This window comes from Scatophagus argus, chromosome 3 (assembly GCF_020382885.2).
Source record: "Scatophagus argus isolate fScaArg1 chromosome 3, fScaArg1.pri, whole genome shotgun sequence".
Taxonomy (NCBI): Eukaryota; Metazoa; Chordata; class Actinopteri; family Scatophagidae; genus Scatophagus; species Scatophagus argus.
This window is the reverse complement of record NC_058495.1, coordinates 11,522,322-11,538,665: the sequence shown is the minus strand read 5'-3', so window position 1 is coordinate 11,538,665 and position 16,344 is coordinate 11,522,322. Positions and strand designations below refer to the sequence as shown.

General features: G+C 39.9%; 2 protein-coding genes across 4 annotated transcripts in view; one reads left to right on the top strand and one right to left on the bottom strand.

Annotated features, from left to right (window-relative positions):
* inka1b (inka box actin regulator 1b) lies at positions 1 to 2,513 on the top strand. 2 transcript variants are annotated; one of them, XM_046383488.1, is made up of 4 exons: positions 1 to 158; positions 243 to 295; positions 526 to 1,196; positions 1,472 to 2,513. In XM_046383488.1, exon 4 carries the CDS (start codon positions 1,511 to 1,513, stop codon positions 2,399 to 2,401), a length of 891 nt encoding a protein of 296 aa, XP_046239444.1. In that variant the 5' UTR covers positions 1 to 158; positions 243 to 295; positions 526 to 1,196; positions 1,472 to 1,510; the 3' UTR covers positions 2,402 to 2,513. The 2 variants fall into 2 exon arrangements, with proteins under 2 accessions (XP_046239444.1, XP_046239443.1); XM_046383487.1 differs by lacking the exon at positions 526 to 1,196 and having other exon boundaries at positions 3 to 158.
* A 437-nt stretch (positions 2,514 to 2,950) lies between these two features.
* The window catches only part of uba7 (ubiquitin-like modifier activating enzyme 7), a 35,756-nt gene continuing 22,362 nt past the window's right edge, over positions 2,951 to 16,344 (bottom strand). For both annotated transcript variants that reach the window (XM_046383485.1, XM_046383486.1), the window contains exons 22-24: positions 6,493 to 6,594; positions 5,099 to 5,181; positions 2,951 to 3,970 (exon numbers count right to left, since the gene is read on the bottom strand). In XM_046383485.1, coding sequence (XP_046239441.1) covers positions 3,838 to 3,970; positions 5,099 to 5,181; positions 6,493 to 6,594 — 318 coding nt within the window. In that variant the 3' untranslated portion in view covers positions 2,951 to 3,837. The remainder of the gene's footprint in view (positions 3,971 to 5,098; positions 5,182 to 6,492; positions 6,595 to 16,344) is intronic.

The following is a 16,344-nucleotide window of genomic DNA, read 5'->3' as shown; positions in this document are numbered from 1 at the left end:
TTTGCTGCAGCAAAAAGCTCAGCATCGCCTAAGACCGCTGACAGACCCTCATCTGGTTCAGAGGGCAGAATAAACACAGAGATGCCTCACCTCTGATCAGCTGTGAATCTGTGGAGTCGTTAATTGTGTCGGGATTCATTTTTCAATCAAATGCGAAGGTGAGTGTAATTACTAATGAACTGTTATATGTTTTATAGTTGTAGAAAACGCCCATCAATTCTTATGCATTGTTTTTATTGTAGAAACATTTGAAAGGATCCTGAACTTCACTGAAGATATTGACTTACAAGCAATGGTAAGTTTCTTTCTATTGTGTGAAAGGTGTTTTGTGTGCATGGTAGGAACATTTGTGTACTTCTTTTCAAAGTTTTTCCTTTATTAACAGTTTTTGTATGTTTTGGGGTTTTTTTTTTTTGGGGGGGGGGGGGGGGTTAAAAAGCTAGTGTGTTACAGTTCATTCAAAACAAGCTGTCCTTTTACCAAATGCATACAACTGAGTGAATCACTTCCCCTTGTTATGTGAAGGCAACCAAGAAGAACAGGGTATTTTAAAAGGTGCAGACTGACCACAGAGTCCCACTGAGGATGTCTCTGTATGACAGATAAGTCTCCCCCAGGGGCCAAATGGTTCAGCACCCACAGCTGTGATAACATCATGGCTTTGTGGTGTCCCTGTTGCTCCAAGCCAAACACTGACAGGACAGGGAGGCTCAACAAATAAAATATCAATAGGAACTTTTAAAAAAATCAGTAGCTCAGCTTTTTGCTGCTAAACACTTTTTTTCATGAGGATTTCTTCTTTCTGTCACAGGAAAGTTTTGTAAATTTGCATTTCTTTCTTTAATTGTTGTAAAGATCATTTGATTTAGATTGAAATGTACAAATTTCACTTTATCTGAAAGCTGGGAGATGGTGTCATTCGTAATTAATACATGATCATTGTTTAATTCCAAAATGTTGCTGTCATTTCCTGCCTTATAATACAGACCAGTCAACATCCTGTAAGATAGGAGAGTCCAGAGAGGATATGTGCCTCTGTACTCCTCCACGATTCAGCTCCACTTTGTTCAAACTTCCCCTCGAGCTTAAGAAGGCAGGCAGAGTTTACCCAGTATAAAATCTGCATCCTGTTATCAGAGCCGCAGCTTTTTCGTTTTCTGAGACCATATGGACGGTCTCCATAAAGCTGGTCTGAGGTTTGTTAGGAATGCTTCACTTGTTATATGGTCATAGAGCAGAGTGATCTCAGCTGGTAAAAATCCTATTGGCCCAGTTCTGGAAATAACAGAGGGAACTGTGCCTCAGCTCGACCGGCCACGGCATGATGGGATATGTTGGAAGCCAGCCTGACTCCACTGTAGACTGCCACAATAGCCAACCGTAACTTGTTGGTTAGAAGTGTTCTTTTCAAATGAACTCTGTTTAAGTTCTTCCTGCACCACTAAGTCTTTGTGTCTTTCTCACTGTGTAGCTGTGTTTAGGGGATTCAGCTGACTGCCTCCGGGACCAGATGCAGTACATGATGAGATCCTTGCAGGACCTGAAGCAGATAAGCAGGCCGAGGCCACTGAGCGAACCATGTGTTCGGTCCTTTGCTGTATCACGGCTCTGCAAACAAAGGGCACAGCAAGAGCGACTCACTCGTCTCCGTGTTTCTGATGCCAGTGAAGCCAGCACATATGACTCTGCCTGCTGCCTGGCTAGTCCCTTGGAAGAAGAGGAAGAGCAGCAGGAGCATGAACGGTTAGCACAACACTCTCCAAGCAGTGAAAAGAGTCTGGACATAGATTCAGGTTACTCTGAGGCTTCTTGGCAGGATGAAGGTGTGGTGCTGAGGAGGACCAGAAATGTGCGAGTCTCCTCCTCGGCGTGCGTCCGCACAAACAGAGGACCCTCTGGGCGAGTTCGGCCCAAATCAACCTCAGACGCTTGCCTTGAGCGCTGGACCTCATTTGAGGCCAGTGACCCAGAGGACTGGACGACATTGCTGCTGAGCCGCAGCAGGAACAGACAGCCCCTGGTTCTGGGGGACAACAGCTTTGCTGACCTAATAAAGAACTGGATGGACCTACCAGAGAGTCCCGAGCCAGCAGAACTAAAGCCCAGTGCGGGCCGGCGCCTTGCCAAAGACATTTTGGTCAACATGCGCCGCAGACTTACAGGGATGTCAAAAAACGTGGAGGTGAGGCCAAGACCAACAGACTCCACAAGGGTCAGCAGGGCTGCAGAGGTTCCCAAACGGATGTCCTGTCCTGTGGGACTCCAGGCTCTCAAACCTTTCTTTCACCAGTCTCACACAGGCCTTCATCAACTGGACACTGACTTCTACCAGTTCACTGCTCTCATGAAAACAGGCAGCCGGCAGCCCATCATATGCAATGACATTATTGGATACATTTAAGTGAGGCTGCGGACTGACCCTTTTATTAAAACTACAGTAAGATGATTCTATTTTCATAATTTCGTTTTGTCCACAAATTAATACAGCTGAAATAAAAATATCTGGAACTTAATGAAAATGCATTCTCTTCCTGTTTGATCTCAATCTAAAAATCTTAGTATTGTATCCATCAGTGGTTATGTTTGACACGTTGTAAACTTCTTGTTGGTCTTCTATCAGCCATGTGATGTCATAGGAGAGAAGGAGTAGTATATTTTGTGTCAGTGTTTCAAGTAATTAAATCTCAGATTTTTGCCTACAGTTAATGAGACCAAACACACTTGAAAAAGCATGTATTTTATTTTAAAAAAAAAAATCAGTGGCCTGGGAAAAAAGCCTAAATTGAAGGCTTTTAAGCTTTGCAAATGAAAAAAATTCAGCAGGACCTTTTCTAGGTTAAAATGGGAGGTTGGGTGTGGTGTGATCACCACAGTAAAGTATGTTTGTGAACTATTAAAAAGATGGTAAGGGAAGTTAATTCCCTTAGTGAAGTACACAGATATAACATGGTTCCTCATAGACACATATTTATTACATTATTGTTTCATCACAAACATCCAACCACAGGGCAAGTAAAACAGTGAATAAATTGCACCCATAAGAAGTTGCAGTGATAATTACAGAGAGGATTCTTCAAGACAAGTTTCACTTCACAACTGGGAGAGCAGAACATTGTAAAGATGCTAAAGCGAAAGTGAGAAATGAAACACACTGTGGAAAAGGGAGGGATATGCCAAAAAGCCATCTGAGGACATATGAAGGCTTCGTAGCTTCGTAGAGTCCAGCTTCTCCACTCTGACCAGCTGTGGGATTCTTCTTGCAGCGAAGGGTTTGCATGTGTTTGGGATCAGGATTTACACGAGACAGCTGTGTCCAGATGGCAAGAGCACCCTGAATCGTCAAAGCACTGTACCTACTGTGCCAACTGCCTGTTCTGAGTGCGCTCTTTCCACATCATACTCAGTCTGACCTGAATTAATGTTTGAAACCAGGCCAACACTGCCCTAACAGCAGCAGATCATCTAATCCATACGCCTTGGCAAGCATCTTCACGACCCCTCAGCCTGACCTCTCAAGACACATTTTCACATGTGCAAGAAAACCTACAAGTTAGCAGAACTTTCTGGTACGGTACAGTACGGAAATAACAAAGTTCAAAGTTCTTTTGCCATAAAATTAAAAAATGAGGAAATGGATGTTAATCTTTAAACATTTTGTAGTTTCCTGGAACATCAAAATATAGATAAAAGATAAATACTGGGGAGAAAAATCATTTGTAATTAATAACTAAAGCAGCAAAACCAGATTGTTTTTAACTGATTACATGTCACAGTGTTTAGTTGGTTTTGTCGCACTGAGGCAGATCCATGTGATCCTGTGGCTTCGTGTTGAAGGCATCACAACAGCATGTATCTGATATTTGGGACTAACTCGCAGTATTCATCTTCAACAAACGAAGGGATCAACTCCAGCATCTTCTTGTGTGGAGGGATATCTGTCTTGGTGACCATCTTCACCACATCAGACACACTGCAAAAAATATATAGTAGGCTATACGTAAGAGAGCATGAATTAAAAGCAGAAAAATCTGACATACATGATCCTGCTGTGAGAGCACTAAACGTGTATTAATCCACAGCTGAAAACAGTTCTGAATAAATGTACAATTTAATAACAGTTACATAAGGTCTAGTAAAAACTACAGCGCCCAGCAGTTTTAGGAAACTATTTTATCTTTATAAAAAAATATATATTTGTGACCATTTTTTTCCAAATTAACGTCTTATGAAGAAAAGAGCTTGGGGCAATAGACAAGGTAGGAAAACTACTGAGGAACATATCAGTGCACTGACAGCTTTGGTCTTTTTGAGAATAAAAAAGAATTTTGAGGATAACAAAAAGTATTAAATAATAGGAATAATACAATTTGAATAAATGTTATGTTAATGTTATCTGAGTTTTTTGAGTTCTATGCTCCCCCTTCACTGGGCCAACACAGGAAGTCTGAGGCAGGGCGACTGCACAGGAAGTGACCACTGGAGAGGGCATTTGTCATGTAAGACCTGCTGTCCACATGGCCAGCATTCTGCCCCTCTACCCCCGGAGCTTAATCTAACCACAACACCAACACCAACTTAGCAGCTGTATTACTGCCTCTAAACTTTCTAGGTTAAACCTGATTTATTGCTGTTTTCTTTTGCATTCAAAACATCCCTGAGGGTGCATATTCTGCTGTTTTTCAGTTCTAAAGCTGATGAGGAGGGTTCATGGCACAAAGCTTGCGATTCATTTCAAATACCCTGGGGCGCAGAAACATGACTTTAATGTGCTGCAGCGCCGAACAGGCCCGAACAGTGTGGCTTCTCAGATGCAGAATAAAGTTCACACTAATTTAACTGTTAAACTCTTGTCCTCAACAAACAGAAGGACACCCGAGAGCGATGATCAATCGTCAAGTGTTCATTGATGCATGCTGGTGTGTCAACAGGCTCTCTCCTCACGGGGCTCGGAGGAAACACCTCATCCTGCTATTAGCCTCTAAACAAACAAAGGGAGGCTGCATCTTGTGATTGTTTATGTGTGCAAGGTTGCGTGCCATGTGTAGTCATGCAAATGCAAAAGAGTGCTGTATCTTTAACTTAACTAGACATACAGTACCTCATTTTGAGTCTCTCTTCCTGTCCATTGTATATAACAGCTGTTCCATAGAAGAGAGTGCAGATGCTCAAGTTGTAGTTTTCCTGCGCAAAGACAAATAATTAAATTCAAAGTACAACACAACAAACACAACAAAGCATAAAACGAGTTGACAATAGAACATCCCCTGCATATATTATTCAGAGTCTGACGATGACCTGTGGCCTCAAATAACTGCAGCAGTTCAGGAAGCTCTTCTATGTCTCCACTGGGGGAAATCGGCCGGTCAAAAGTTAAACGAAACCTGGAGCAAATAAGGTCACTTGCCAATTTATTTTCTCCTTTGGATCCACGGAACAAATTCCAGCAGAATCAATAAACCAATAATAAGTCAATAAATCTGCACAGGGAAGAGAGTGCATCCCTAAAAAGATGGTCAGGAGTGATGTGTTTAGGTGTTTTTGCTTTTTCTGTTGACGTATATCATTTTAAACATGTCCTAAATGTCTGGCAATAGGACAGATTCATGACAGCATGAGTATTTTACTAGTACTTTACAGACTAATTTACTAGTACTTTACTTACAAACTTTACACACTATCCTGAACCATTTTCTCATATGAGGTTGAGAGTTGCCTTTTCACATGCAGCACATAACATGGGATTTTCCATGGAAATACTCCCGTTTGGTTTAGGCGAGGGAGCAGAGTGTGCCAGGAACAAAAGTATGAGTTAATTTGCTGATTTAACTTAACTGATCCTCAACAATCATAGAATCCAGGCTGTATGAAGATAAGCAGAAGCCTTACAGGAAAAGTTTGACATTTAGGGAAATCCATGTAATTGCTTTCTCACTGAGATTTAGATTAAGGGATTGACACCACCTTAATGTCCATCTGCTAAATATGAAGCTAACACAAACAACTGGCTGACTTAACAACAGCTATCCTGGCTCTTCGAAGTCAACCAGCAGAGGCAAATATTAGACATATGAGCATCTCACTCTTTGTCAGTGATACAAGATCACAAACTTTATCTCAACTCAGCTGAAAGCACTAAACGTAATGACTAAACTGAAATCTGTGTTTGGTGTGCTTCCTTGCACTAAAGGCAAGAACAATATACATGAGTAGTACACCTATGAATCAAGAAAAAGGTTTCAAAATTGTTCAGCTGTTAGAATAAAATTGATTTTTCAACAACACCATGACCTTCCTCCAGAATGGTAGAATAGAGTAATGAAGTTGTGAATGGTAGGTGTAAAATGGCCAGTAATTTCAAACAATGGGCATTGTGTGCAGTGGAGGAAGGTGAACAGGTTTAGAAAAAAAAAACATGCATAAAATATGCACTCAGTAGCACCGGGTGTGAAGAAAGTGTGTGTTTCCTCGCTGAGAGGAATAAGGAGGCTGTACCTTGACATACTGGACCAGATCTTCCAAGGTCATTTCCTGCTGACCACCACGTCTGCCCTCAACAAGGAAGTCATCCCACAGGGTGTATTTCTTTCCTGCGACCTGCCGATAGACACGTCACATACACCAACACACACAGAGACAAAGCTGACAGATGAAGTACTGGTTGCTGTGAGGGATGTGCAGAAAATCTTTGGCTCCATAACAAGAGTCCTGGACAGAGAGACTGCATTTTTCATCACTGTGTTATAAAGCAGCTGAGAACAATCAGCAGCCCTCTGGGAGCTGCAGCAAAGACCCCGACAGGTGATGATGAGGTCAAGAAGGTACTTCCTCATACGTGATGAAGTGACTCTTTTGCTTTTCTCACAGTTTTGTAATCACCCCACACTGGTAAAAAGCAACAGCGTTTGGGACAGATGATAATAGTGCAATTTTAGAAAAAGCTTAAGAATGCTGCTTATAAAACCTGCATATGTGTGAACAAAAATGTGTGGCTCTCAGCAGTGAAATAACAACACAGGAATTTTTCCAGACACCTTGCCAGATTGCTGTTCAAGCAACTGTCAAGCTTTGAGGGGGCATTTTATTTCTGAATTTCCTTTCTTCAATATGTTGGCTGTTTAAACAGGCTTAAGGCTTAAACTGTTGACTCAGAACAGAGACACGGTAATCTATAACATATACTATATAGTATAATATATAGTGTATAACAGCAGCTTTTATCCCCCTTCATCTATTGCTTATACATGTATGTTGTGCTGAAACAATTTATGCAAGTGTCATTGAGTTAATCTGCAGATATCTAAACACAAATTCTGAAAATTAATTAACAACTCTTAAGATAATAGATAATTTTTCCAAGCACAGTATTAATTTTGTACTGACCAAAATGACTTAAATTACATTAATGCTTTAAGTTATGAATGATTACAGGGGTGGCCACTTTGAATGACAGTTAGCAGCTAACCTGCTCACTGAACTTGATCTCTTGGCTGTGTTTGTGGTGTTGGTGCTTTTTGGAGAATTTCTCATGAAAATATTGGACAAATAATTTGACTTGCTGTGTGGGTAACTGGGAGTTAGGTCAAGTCAGACAGGTACTGCCAAGATGGAGATGGCTGGAGCCACCACCCTGAGATTTACAATAGCAGGAACCCATGGGTGCAATCATGTATAATATGTCCTTGTTTTATATAGCTTATGATCCAAACCAAGTACAGAGAGCTGACATCAAACATAAGGTTACATTTGTGATCTTGCTTGCTTAATCTTTGATCAGCTAGATCATAATTTAAGTCAAACTATGTTCTTTAGAAAGGGGGATTTGTAGAATAACATGTTTAATCAGTACTGATATCAAAAATGTTCTGAGCTGTTTTTTAGACATTACTTTGGGCTCTGAAAATGGACATTTGTGTTTTTTTTTAATTTTATAAAAATGAAATTAAGATGAACCAACAGTGACCAAATTGCTGTAGTTCTACATGTATGAACAACTGAATGGACTGTTGCTCAGTATTGTTTTGCATGAAAAGGTGCCACAAACAAAGACAGAAAGAGCTGAAATGCATTTGATACATGACAAGAGAGACATGATGACAGATTCTTGCGAGTCTAAAAGAAGCTTAACAAACAGTCATTCTTTGAGACAACTTTACAAACACATCTCTCCATGCTGAGGCTCCACTGTCACCCTACAGCGCCCTCACAACTCAAGAGATCTGATTTTAAGACAGGTGACCTGATTGCGACCCATCATCCTTTAGGTCATTATTCCTATAGGATCCACCTTCAACCTCCACACAATTACAGAATACAAAGTCCTGACAACCGGACAGATCAATTCAGCCCCCTGTAAACATAAAAGTTGCTGTTTCAGCTGTCACAGGGTAGATATTGTTAATCACATGACACCATGTGTTTGCCACAAACACCATAAGCCACACTTGAAGGAACTAAGGGAAAAAAAACATCACATGACCTGAAATGGGTCAGGATTCTTCACATGCAGAAAATCTGTCAAAATATGTCACATCGGTAGACGGCCATGCTTATACAGGCGCTGTCTGGTGAAAGCAGTTGTGAAGATCAAGACTTGGCTTGAGATGAGAATACCAAAAACTCTGGCTAAATCTGGGTCCAATTATCTCTGCTCCAGCAGCCAAGGGGAACTTTTCGACTAGCCCTCACAACTCCCACCGCTTATGGGGTTTGGGGTTATGGAGACACACTCGAGGCATGCTTCTCCTCAAGTCTGGCAGGGTATCTGGATCCTTTGTCCCATTTTCAGAAAAAGCACATTTTGTTTGCAAGATGCACATCATACTGGTCATGTTAGCGTCTTCATTGTTTACATACAGTGACTTATCAGTAAGTCATCAAACTTTCCACGAGCAGAACATAACTTAAGCTGGGAGAAACGCACAATGAACAATTTTAAATTGCTTGCAAGTAAAAAAATGGACCTCCTTCGTTGGGTGGTTCCACACCAGAGTTTTTCATGAGTGCTTTTGTCTGCAGATGCTGATTTTACACAATGCAAAGCAGGCATGCAGGCTATTTTTACACTCTCCCCTCCCTTCCTCTCTCTCATATCTGTCACACAACTGTGGTGAGACCTGAAGCCAATCAACTACCCCATCAGTCTCTACATAGAGTCACGTCACCTATTCAACACTATAGCAGGGGAGAAAAAATAAACCTCCTGGTACCACTCCGGTCTGCTGAAAACAATTAGAAATGATTTCCCACAAGCACAACTACAGTATCTTTTTGTCATGAAACCTTCACCACAAAAAATGCCCCTAACAAAACGGTTATCGCTCCGAAAAAGAAGAAATGTGAGGTGGAGAATTTCCAACAAAGTTACCATTGTGGAAAACAATATGCAATCGACCCGCTAGCAACTATCTACAGTATATAATAGACAGACACGCTTTATTGTTTCTGATGAATACTGCAATAAACCAACTGGTGACCAATGCAGTCATTAAAAAAACAAAAAAACATCGTAACGAAGAGGTGCTGTAGTGATATTGTGTGATATTTCAAAGGTACACACAACTGAAGTTGGGCAAAGTAGTCTTGAGGGTTAAGAGCAGAACAGCCAACCTGTTATGCTGACAACAGCATAACTGACAAATCCCTGCCAAGTGCTAAATGGTGGCTAATCAAAATCAGCTCTGTTTCTGGACTGAATTGTCCATCTTGAAAATTGCAGAGTGATTTTTGAGTAGGTTCAAGGTAACTAAAAATAAGTCTCTGTTGTATGTGTGGCAGTGAGCTTTTAAAAAAATGGCAAGAGCTAAACCATAACAATAAAGAGACACAAGATTGTCTCCTGCTTGACAAGTTGTTCAACCTCAGGAAAGCTGCATTTACTTATTTCATACTGCCTACAAGAGTGCTGTGTTCAAGTACAGTACTAGTTCTGCAATATCCAGAGGTCTGTTTGGACATAAAGCAGAGCTGGCAGTCGGGATTCTGGGTGACTGAACTGCACAGAGTTTGACTTCAGAGCATGAGGACGAGACAAATGGCTACTTCACATCCCTGAGTGGAATAAAGGCAGTGTTGAACATAAAACTTTATGCTCTGTCTGTTCTGTTGTTGGAGGATGGCCAACTCTCTCATCTGCTGTCCACATATTGTGTTCTGTACTATAAATGGAGCTATGAACTTCCCCTAAAACATGACATAGCTACTCTTTCCAGAACAATAAAGGAACATTTTGACATTTCAAGTTTTTTAACTGCTTCTCACTTCACAGCAACACTCGTTATAGTTTCATGGACACTATGGACAGCGACAAACTATATCAACTGAATGTAAACTATCCTTGGCATATACGGAGGTGGTATTTGTGTAACAGCAGCACAAATCATGCTTGTTATTATAATACTTCACTGCTTTAATGTTTTATCTTTCCCCTTCTTTCTAATCCTTTTGTTGTTAGATAAATGGCCAAATTCAAAATGCAGACCAAATTTTCAGATAGAGTTGCTGCCTTCTGCGTTATTCTAAATTCTGTGTGGCCTGCTTGGATATGAAGCTCCCCAATATCTGACATGAACATCCAAAACGTCAGATTGTTTCCTCTTGTTGACAGGAAGCCTGGCGAGCTCCGCTGGTCTTCCTGTAAAATCTGGATATAGACAGTAACAGCTTCCAGGAAAAATAAATTAATTAATTAATAAACCACATATCATATCAAACACACACATCCCTTTTCTCTTCCTTCTTCTAGTCCTAAAACTGTAACAGGCCATTGTATGAATAAAGAAACAGAACATGTGATTTTCCTTTTAGTTTACTTTAGCACACGGTAAATCACATGTCTGCAAAGGAAATTTAGACAAACAAAAAAGTTCCACTGTTCTTGATAAGTTGAGCTGTGGAAATGCTCTCAATAAACGAATGACCTAATTTTTGTTTATTTTGATTTGATGATGACAAACAATGTGTTTTAGATTATGTTTGCAGTATACTTAAAAAAAAGTTCATTTCATTATACTGTTTGTAACACTATATCAATTCACAATGAATCCCGAGTCAAAATTCCAAATGACCCAGTAGCAGTAGATCTTTGGCAATGTTGGATAAAAATCACCCCAAACTGAATGGAACCAGATCATGTGAGTCGTTCTCCTGCATCGATACTTCAACTTTACAGAATTACATGATCAAAAGGTCAGAAGGATCTGGCTTCATGATTAAATGTGATTTCCAATGAGTCACGGCACAGTCAGAGAACCTCTGAGACGGCCTGAAACAAAAGTCAACCTCAGTCTGGGCCCTCAATCAAAGAACTTACCAAACAATAAGAAGGAATACAAATCAGCATCATTTTGCATATCAACCAAATATTACAGTCTTTTTAAAATTGATTGTTTGTCGTCATGGTGTTGTTTTACCAAATGTTGAATTCTAACACATTTAAGAATATACTGTATGTCCAAAGGTCTTCCATTTTTTATGGTCAGGGTAGTTTCAGCATTAAGAGCACATGGAATTAGCATTATTAAATTTGTCTTCTTGATCTAAGGCAGTTTAACAGGACAGGGTTTGATACACAATAATGTCTGTTACACGAAGGGCTACTGATTGATGGAACCCAAAAATAGACTCCACTGACTGCAGATATGCGTGAGGGCATGGGAATGTAGTGTAGTCAGAGGAAGTTCAGCCAAGTGAACCTGATAAGGAGTTAGAACGAATCCAAGTCTGTTTGCGACCCCTTCCAGGCAACACAATCGCGCTGGTCAGTTTGCATGTGTAGCATGAGCATAATGTGACTTTTCAATCTTGCCCTTTAAGACAATGGAGCACTTTTGGAAACAGGAAGCCAGGATCACTAGGCAAACCTCGATAAGTCCTCCTCCCTGCAGTCTGCCACAAGACGCCGGACTGCTGAGGCACACTCCTGTCTAAGCTTCATTATCTGGCCAGAATCCCAACAGTGGAAACATTTTTACAACCCGCTGTGGCTACGGGCCTGTTTCTTCAAAGGCAACTCTTTTCCTTTGGAGGGCTTCAAAGTGAGCTTTAGGGGAGGCAGATGGGAGATCTGTATGGTCTTTTCAGATCATATTTTCACCTTAATCTCTTTTAGCTTTAATATACAGACAATCTGGTAACCTTTTCACTAAGTCCTCATGTCCTATATTGGTCCTGGACTGAGCTTGAACCATCTCAACCTATGGTACAGCAGTGATGTTGCTGACTGTTAAATATGCTGTAGTACTTCAGTACAAGCAAGCACCAAGGTTATTTCAGATATATTGAAAAAGGTAAAATAGTGGACATTCAGCTTTTTTTTAAAAAAAAAAAAAAAAAAGCAGATGAGTTTGTGTTTTTTTGTTAGATTGAAAGTAATTAAAACTTCAAATTTTACATAATATCACACAAATGACATTTAAACATGATTCACTTTTGCCTTATTTGTTAAGCGTTGTATTTCTAACCAACTACAGTCACAACAACATTAAATATTCTAATTCACAAATGAAACAAAATTTTTTAACTTCCTTGAATCAAGAGGAAACTCACATTTACTGGAAATGTGAGTGAACAATCAATTTCCTCTTCACCCACCCTGTATTAATATGCCTTCCTTTACTTCATACCTGCAACACAGAGCCAATGGCGATGCACAGAGAACATCAATGGATGTTAGCTCATGGCTGTAAATGGTCTGCAAGGTCACTTGGGTGCTGTAAAATTATAGCGTAGCTGTCTGAATCTGTGTGTTTGTGTGTGTGCACTTGGTACCCATCCTACAGTGGACTTTGGCGCCGTTACACACTCGTCTGATGTTTTGTCATTTTTTTTTGGTTGTGTAAAATTATGGACCAAATGAGATGCCAACTGAAAACAAAGTCAAAATGTTAAAACCCAGCAAATGAAAATCAGGCCTCTGGTGTGTAAATATTTAATTATTCAGTGTGACATTTGGTTACTGAATAATTAATTCTGATTATTCAGTAACTAAATTGTGAAACAACTTTTCTATTCAATATGTGTATAAAATGTTCTCATATGAACCTAATCAACCAGTCAGTGATCCAGTTAATGTTGTAGTTAAGAGAGGGAACACGGATCAATTATTGCAAATGCCTCAGTGTTTGCTTATTACAAGTACATTTACTGATTACACAATGTCTAATGTGCCAATCAGACACTAGCAATAACATTTGTGCTGCACTGTGAGCTGCTTTGTGAGGAGCATAAAGTAGGGCCCAGTGAAAAACTGTCAGTTCTCATTATAAAAGTGTAATAAGACTGTAATTCTAAATCCGTGGAGTACTGGTTAATTGAAGACCAAACCACCAAAGACCATTCTAATATATGCAAATCCTGTTCTGATTTACTGATGGATTTACTGATTTTACAAGGATGGTGAAGAGCAGTTTATATCTACAGGACCATGTTTGTATCTGGTTTCCTGTATTTTTTTTTTTTTTTTTTACAAACGGACAATGGTATTATCATGTAAAAGGTGCCTTTTGTCTGATTCTGAGTGTCATATGCTACCTGATCACTATTGATCACCACTTTCTTTGGGCTGCAATAAAGAAACAGATGGCTGAGATCTCCAACTGCTCACTCCAGCCCATTGCTACGCCCCAGAGAACAGGATACCAGCCTTAAATGCTGCCCAAAGACACTCAAATACTTTACAATGATACCATTAACAAAGTACAGTAAAAAAAAATGATTGAAGATACTTTATATTTAGGATGGTGCACTGTGTGTTTTGAAGGATGACTTCTGGTTTAGTAGTGCAGCGTGTAGGGGGAGTGGAAGCTCAGCAGCACTTCTCAAGGCAGTGCCGAGTTTGACACGCAGACTAAAAGCAGCCTGTTCCCTTTGAAAGGCTTCCATTGACGTGCAAAACAGCAAACACAATCTCAATGTGATTGTCTTTCAAATGAGAAGATAACAGCACTCCACCTGACTGAAAATGACCTGGAGCAGAAGGACTGAGTCAATAAAATGCTCCTCTTACAAATGGGCTACTGACATGCCGGAGCCTGCAGAGACACTCAGAACAGCAAATGCCTCATCAGTCGTAAAGCAATGAATTATCAGCTTCAAAAATGCTTCAAAGTGATGCATCTGATGGCCCCAGCACAAGATCATGAATTATGGGTGGCATATGGGTGAATTACTTACAAACATTTGTAATACATGCACATTTCTTATTAAGAACTTCTAGCTTTTTGTGATTGGGCATACTTTAAAAGTGAGTGATGCACAAAGGTCTTGTCAGTTCAAGTCGTGTCTAAGTGCACTTTTGATGGCTCTTGGATTACAAAAGATACAAACACTGGTCATTATTTGTAAGCCATATGGAATTAAGATACCCCTTTTATCTCTGCAAATGTGTTATTCACAGGCATCAATTCAACTAAGCACAGCTCTTAACATAAACTGTGATGAGTGTGCCCTCTCTTGCTACATCCCAACTTTTCGCTCTATTTAAAAGGTTTAGTAATCAAAGATCACACTCTTTAGTTACATGGTGTAATGTAGTATGGAATGTATTGGTCACTGGAGCAAGTTATTGACATCTACAAGTCAATATGATGTCTAGTTGTTGTCAGCAGCTGTAAGCTTGTCTGATGCTGGACACAAACAAATAACTCTGAGACACATGAGCTCACAGGACATCTAACGCTTTGTGGGGCAAATTAAAGCTGCCTCTACCCAGATACAGCAATGGAAATATTACTTAAAGGCATGATCACAGGTTTATAAAGGATATCAGAGTTTCACTCTAGCAATTTTCTGAGAGCAATATGGGGTAATTTATTTTAGGAAGTGCTAATGAATAAAGTGGTACTGGTTGATTTCTGCAATTTTCAGTATAGTCTTCATCAAATAGGTCAAAGAGACAATTTTATTACTTTATTACTCCCCTGAGGGAAGTTTAATTTTCGACTACTGCAGAGTTGTTCAAAGCAGAAATGAATGCCGATAGTACCCATAAACATTTAAAACAAAACCCCGATGGATTTTTTGATCAGTGTGAAAGGTGTATGAGTCCTCACTGTCTGAGCCCCTCAGTGTTGCCAAACACAATGTTGGCTCATTGATGCAACTTCCTGTCTGATTAATTTCAAAGGAAATTGAGGCAAAACCATTAAATTGCTAGTTAAGTATAGAATTAACCTAAAATCCACAACAGCCGGTCATCAGGAGTTATTAGCCTGAAGCCACAGTCTGCTGTTGTATAGTGCTCCAGTTCCTTTATGAGCACATTCATGTGGCTTTTAAAACCAGTAAATAGTTATCTTGTTTCTGTTTCCATTACGGAACCTGGCAATGTGTATGTTGTTAGTCAATGCATTATATGCACTGCATAAATAATTCAGAACATTTAGTCTAGTGACTAAAGAAACCCACTACTAGTGGGTGTCATGCACCACCTATAACATTATCATTGCATAAAGTGACCCAAACAGGCAGGCTTTGTGTATTTTTAGAAGGTATCACTTTCTGCATGTGCTTGTAGAGAAAGACATGACTTTGCCTTTAGTATTCAGTGTTTAAGGAACAGCCTCGAAACATGAATTTAATGATGCTAACGAGAAACCTGCAGCCCATCCCCTGCCAGCACTGATGCTTTAATGACAGAATAATGAAACAGAAGGATAGAAAACTCTAATAACTTCCACATGCTCCAAAAGGCCTGAAGAAAAGAAGTTGGTAGAAGCAGGATGATGAGAGAAAGAGATCAGTGGAAAGATGGAAAGACATATCATTAGCCCTGTAAGTTATTGTTGTTTCATGTAGGTTCCGTATGAGTAAATAGACAAATATTAGACATATACAAGAGTCTGCATATTTGCTACCTTACTGTAAGCTGTAAAATCAATATGTAATAATTTCCATCTGCTTTCAGGTTTATTCTCCAAGTCTACTGGATGAGAGGCATGTTCAGCACTGCAGAAGAATAAAATGAACCATCACAGCACAGGGCTGAGGTACCATCACCAAAACAAAGTCATATTTAATCCTCTTTTTTAAAGTAAAAACTGCTACTTAGAACATGCCTCATAAAGTCAGCTTTATCTTTCCTGCATGAGAAATAGACAAAAAACCCACACAAGTAAGTCCTAATATTAACCTAGAACTTGACTAAAGTCAGAATCAGATATTTGTGAGGGTTGCAACTGTGGTACATTTTAGTTGAAAATCTTAAGCAGGGAATAACTGCTTGTTTGCTGAGCCCCATCTGCTTTAGGCAGCCTTTTTACTGCCCTTATCAAGATATGTTTTATGAACATGCGCTGTTCACATTGATAACGCAGGCAGATTCATCACTCATGATTCAGCAGCTTAAGT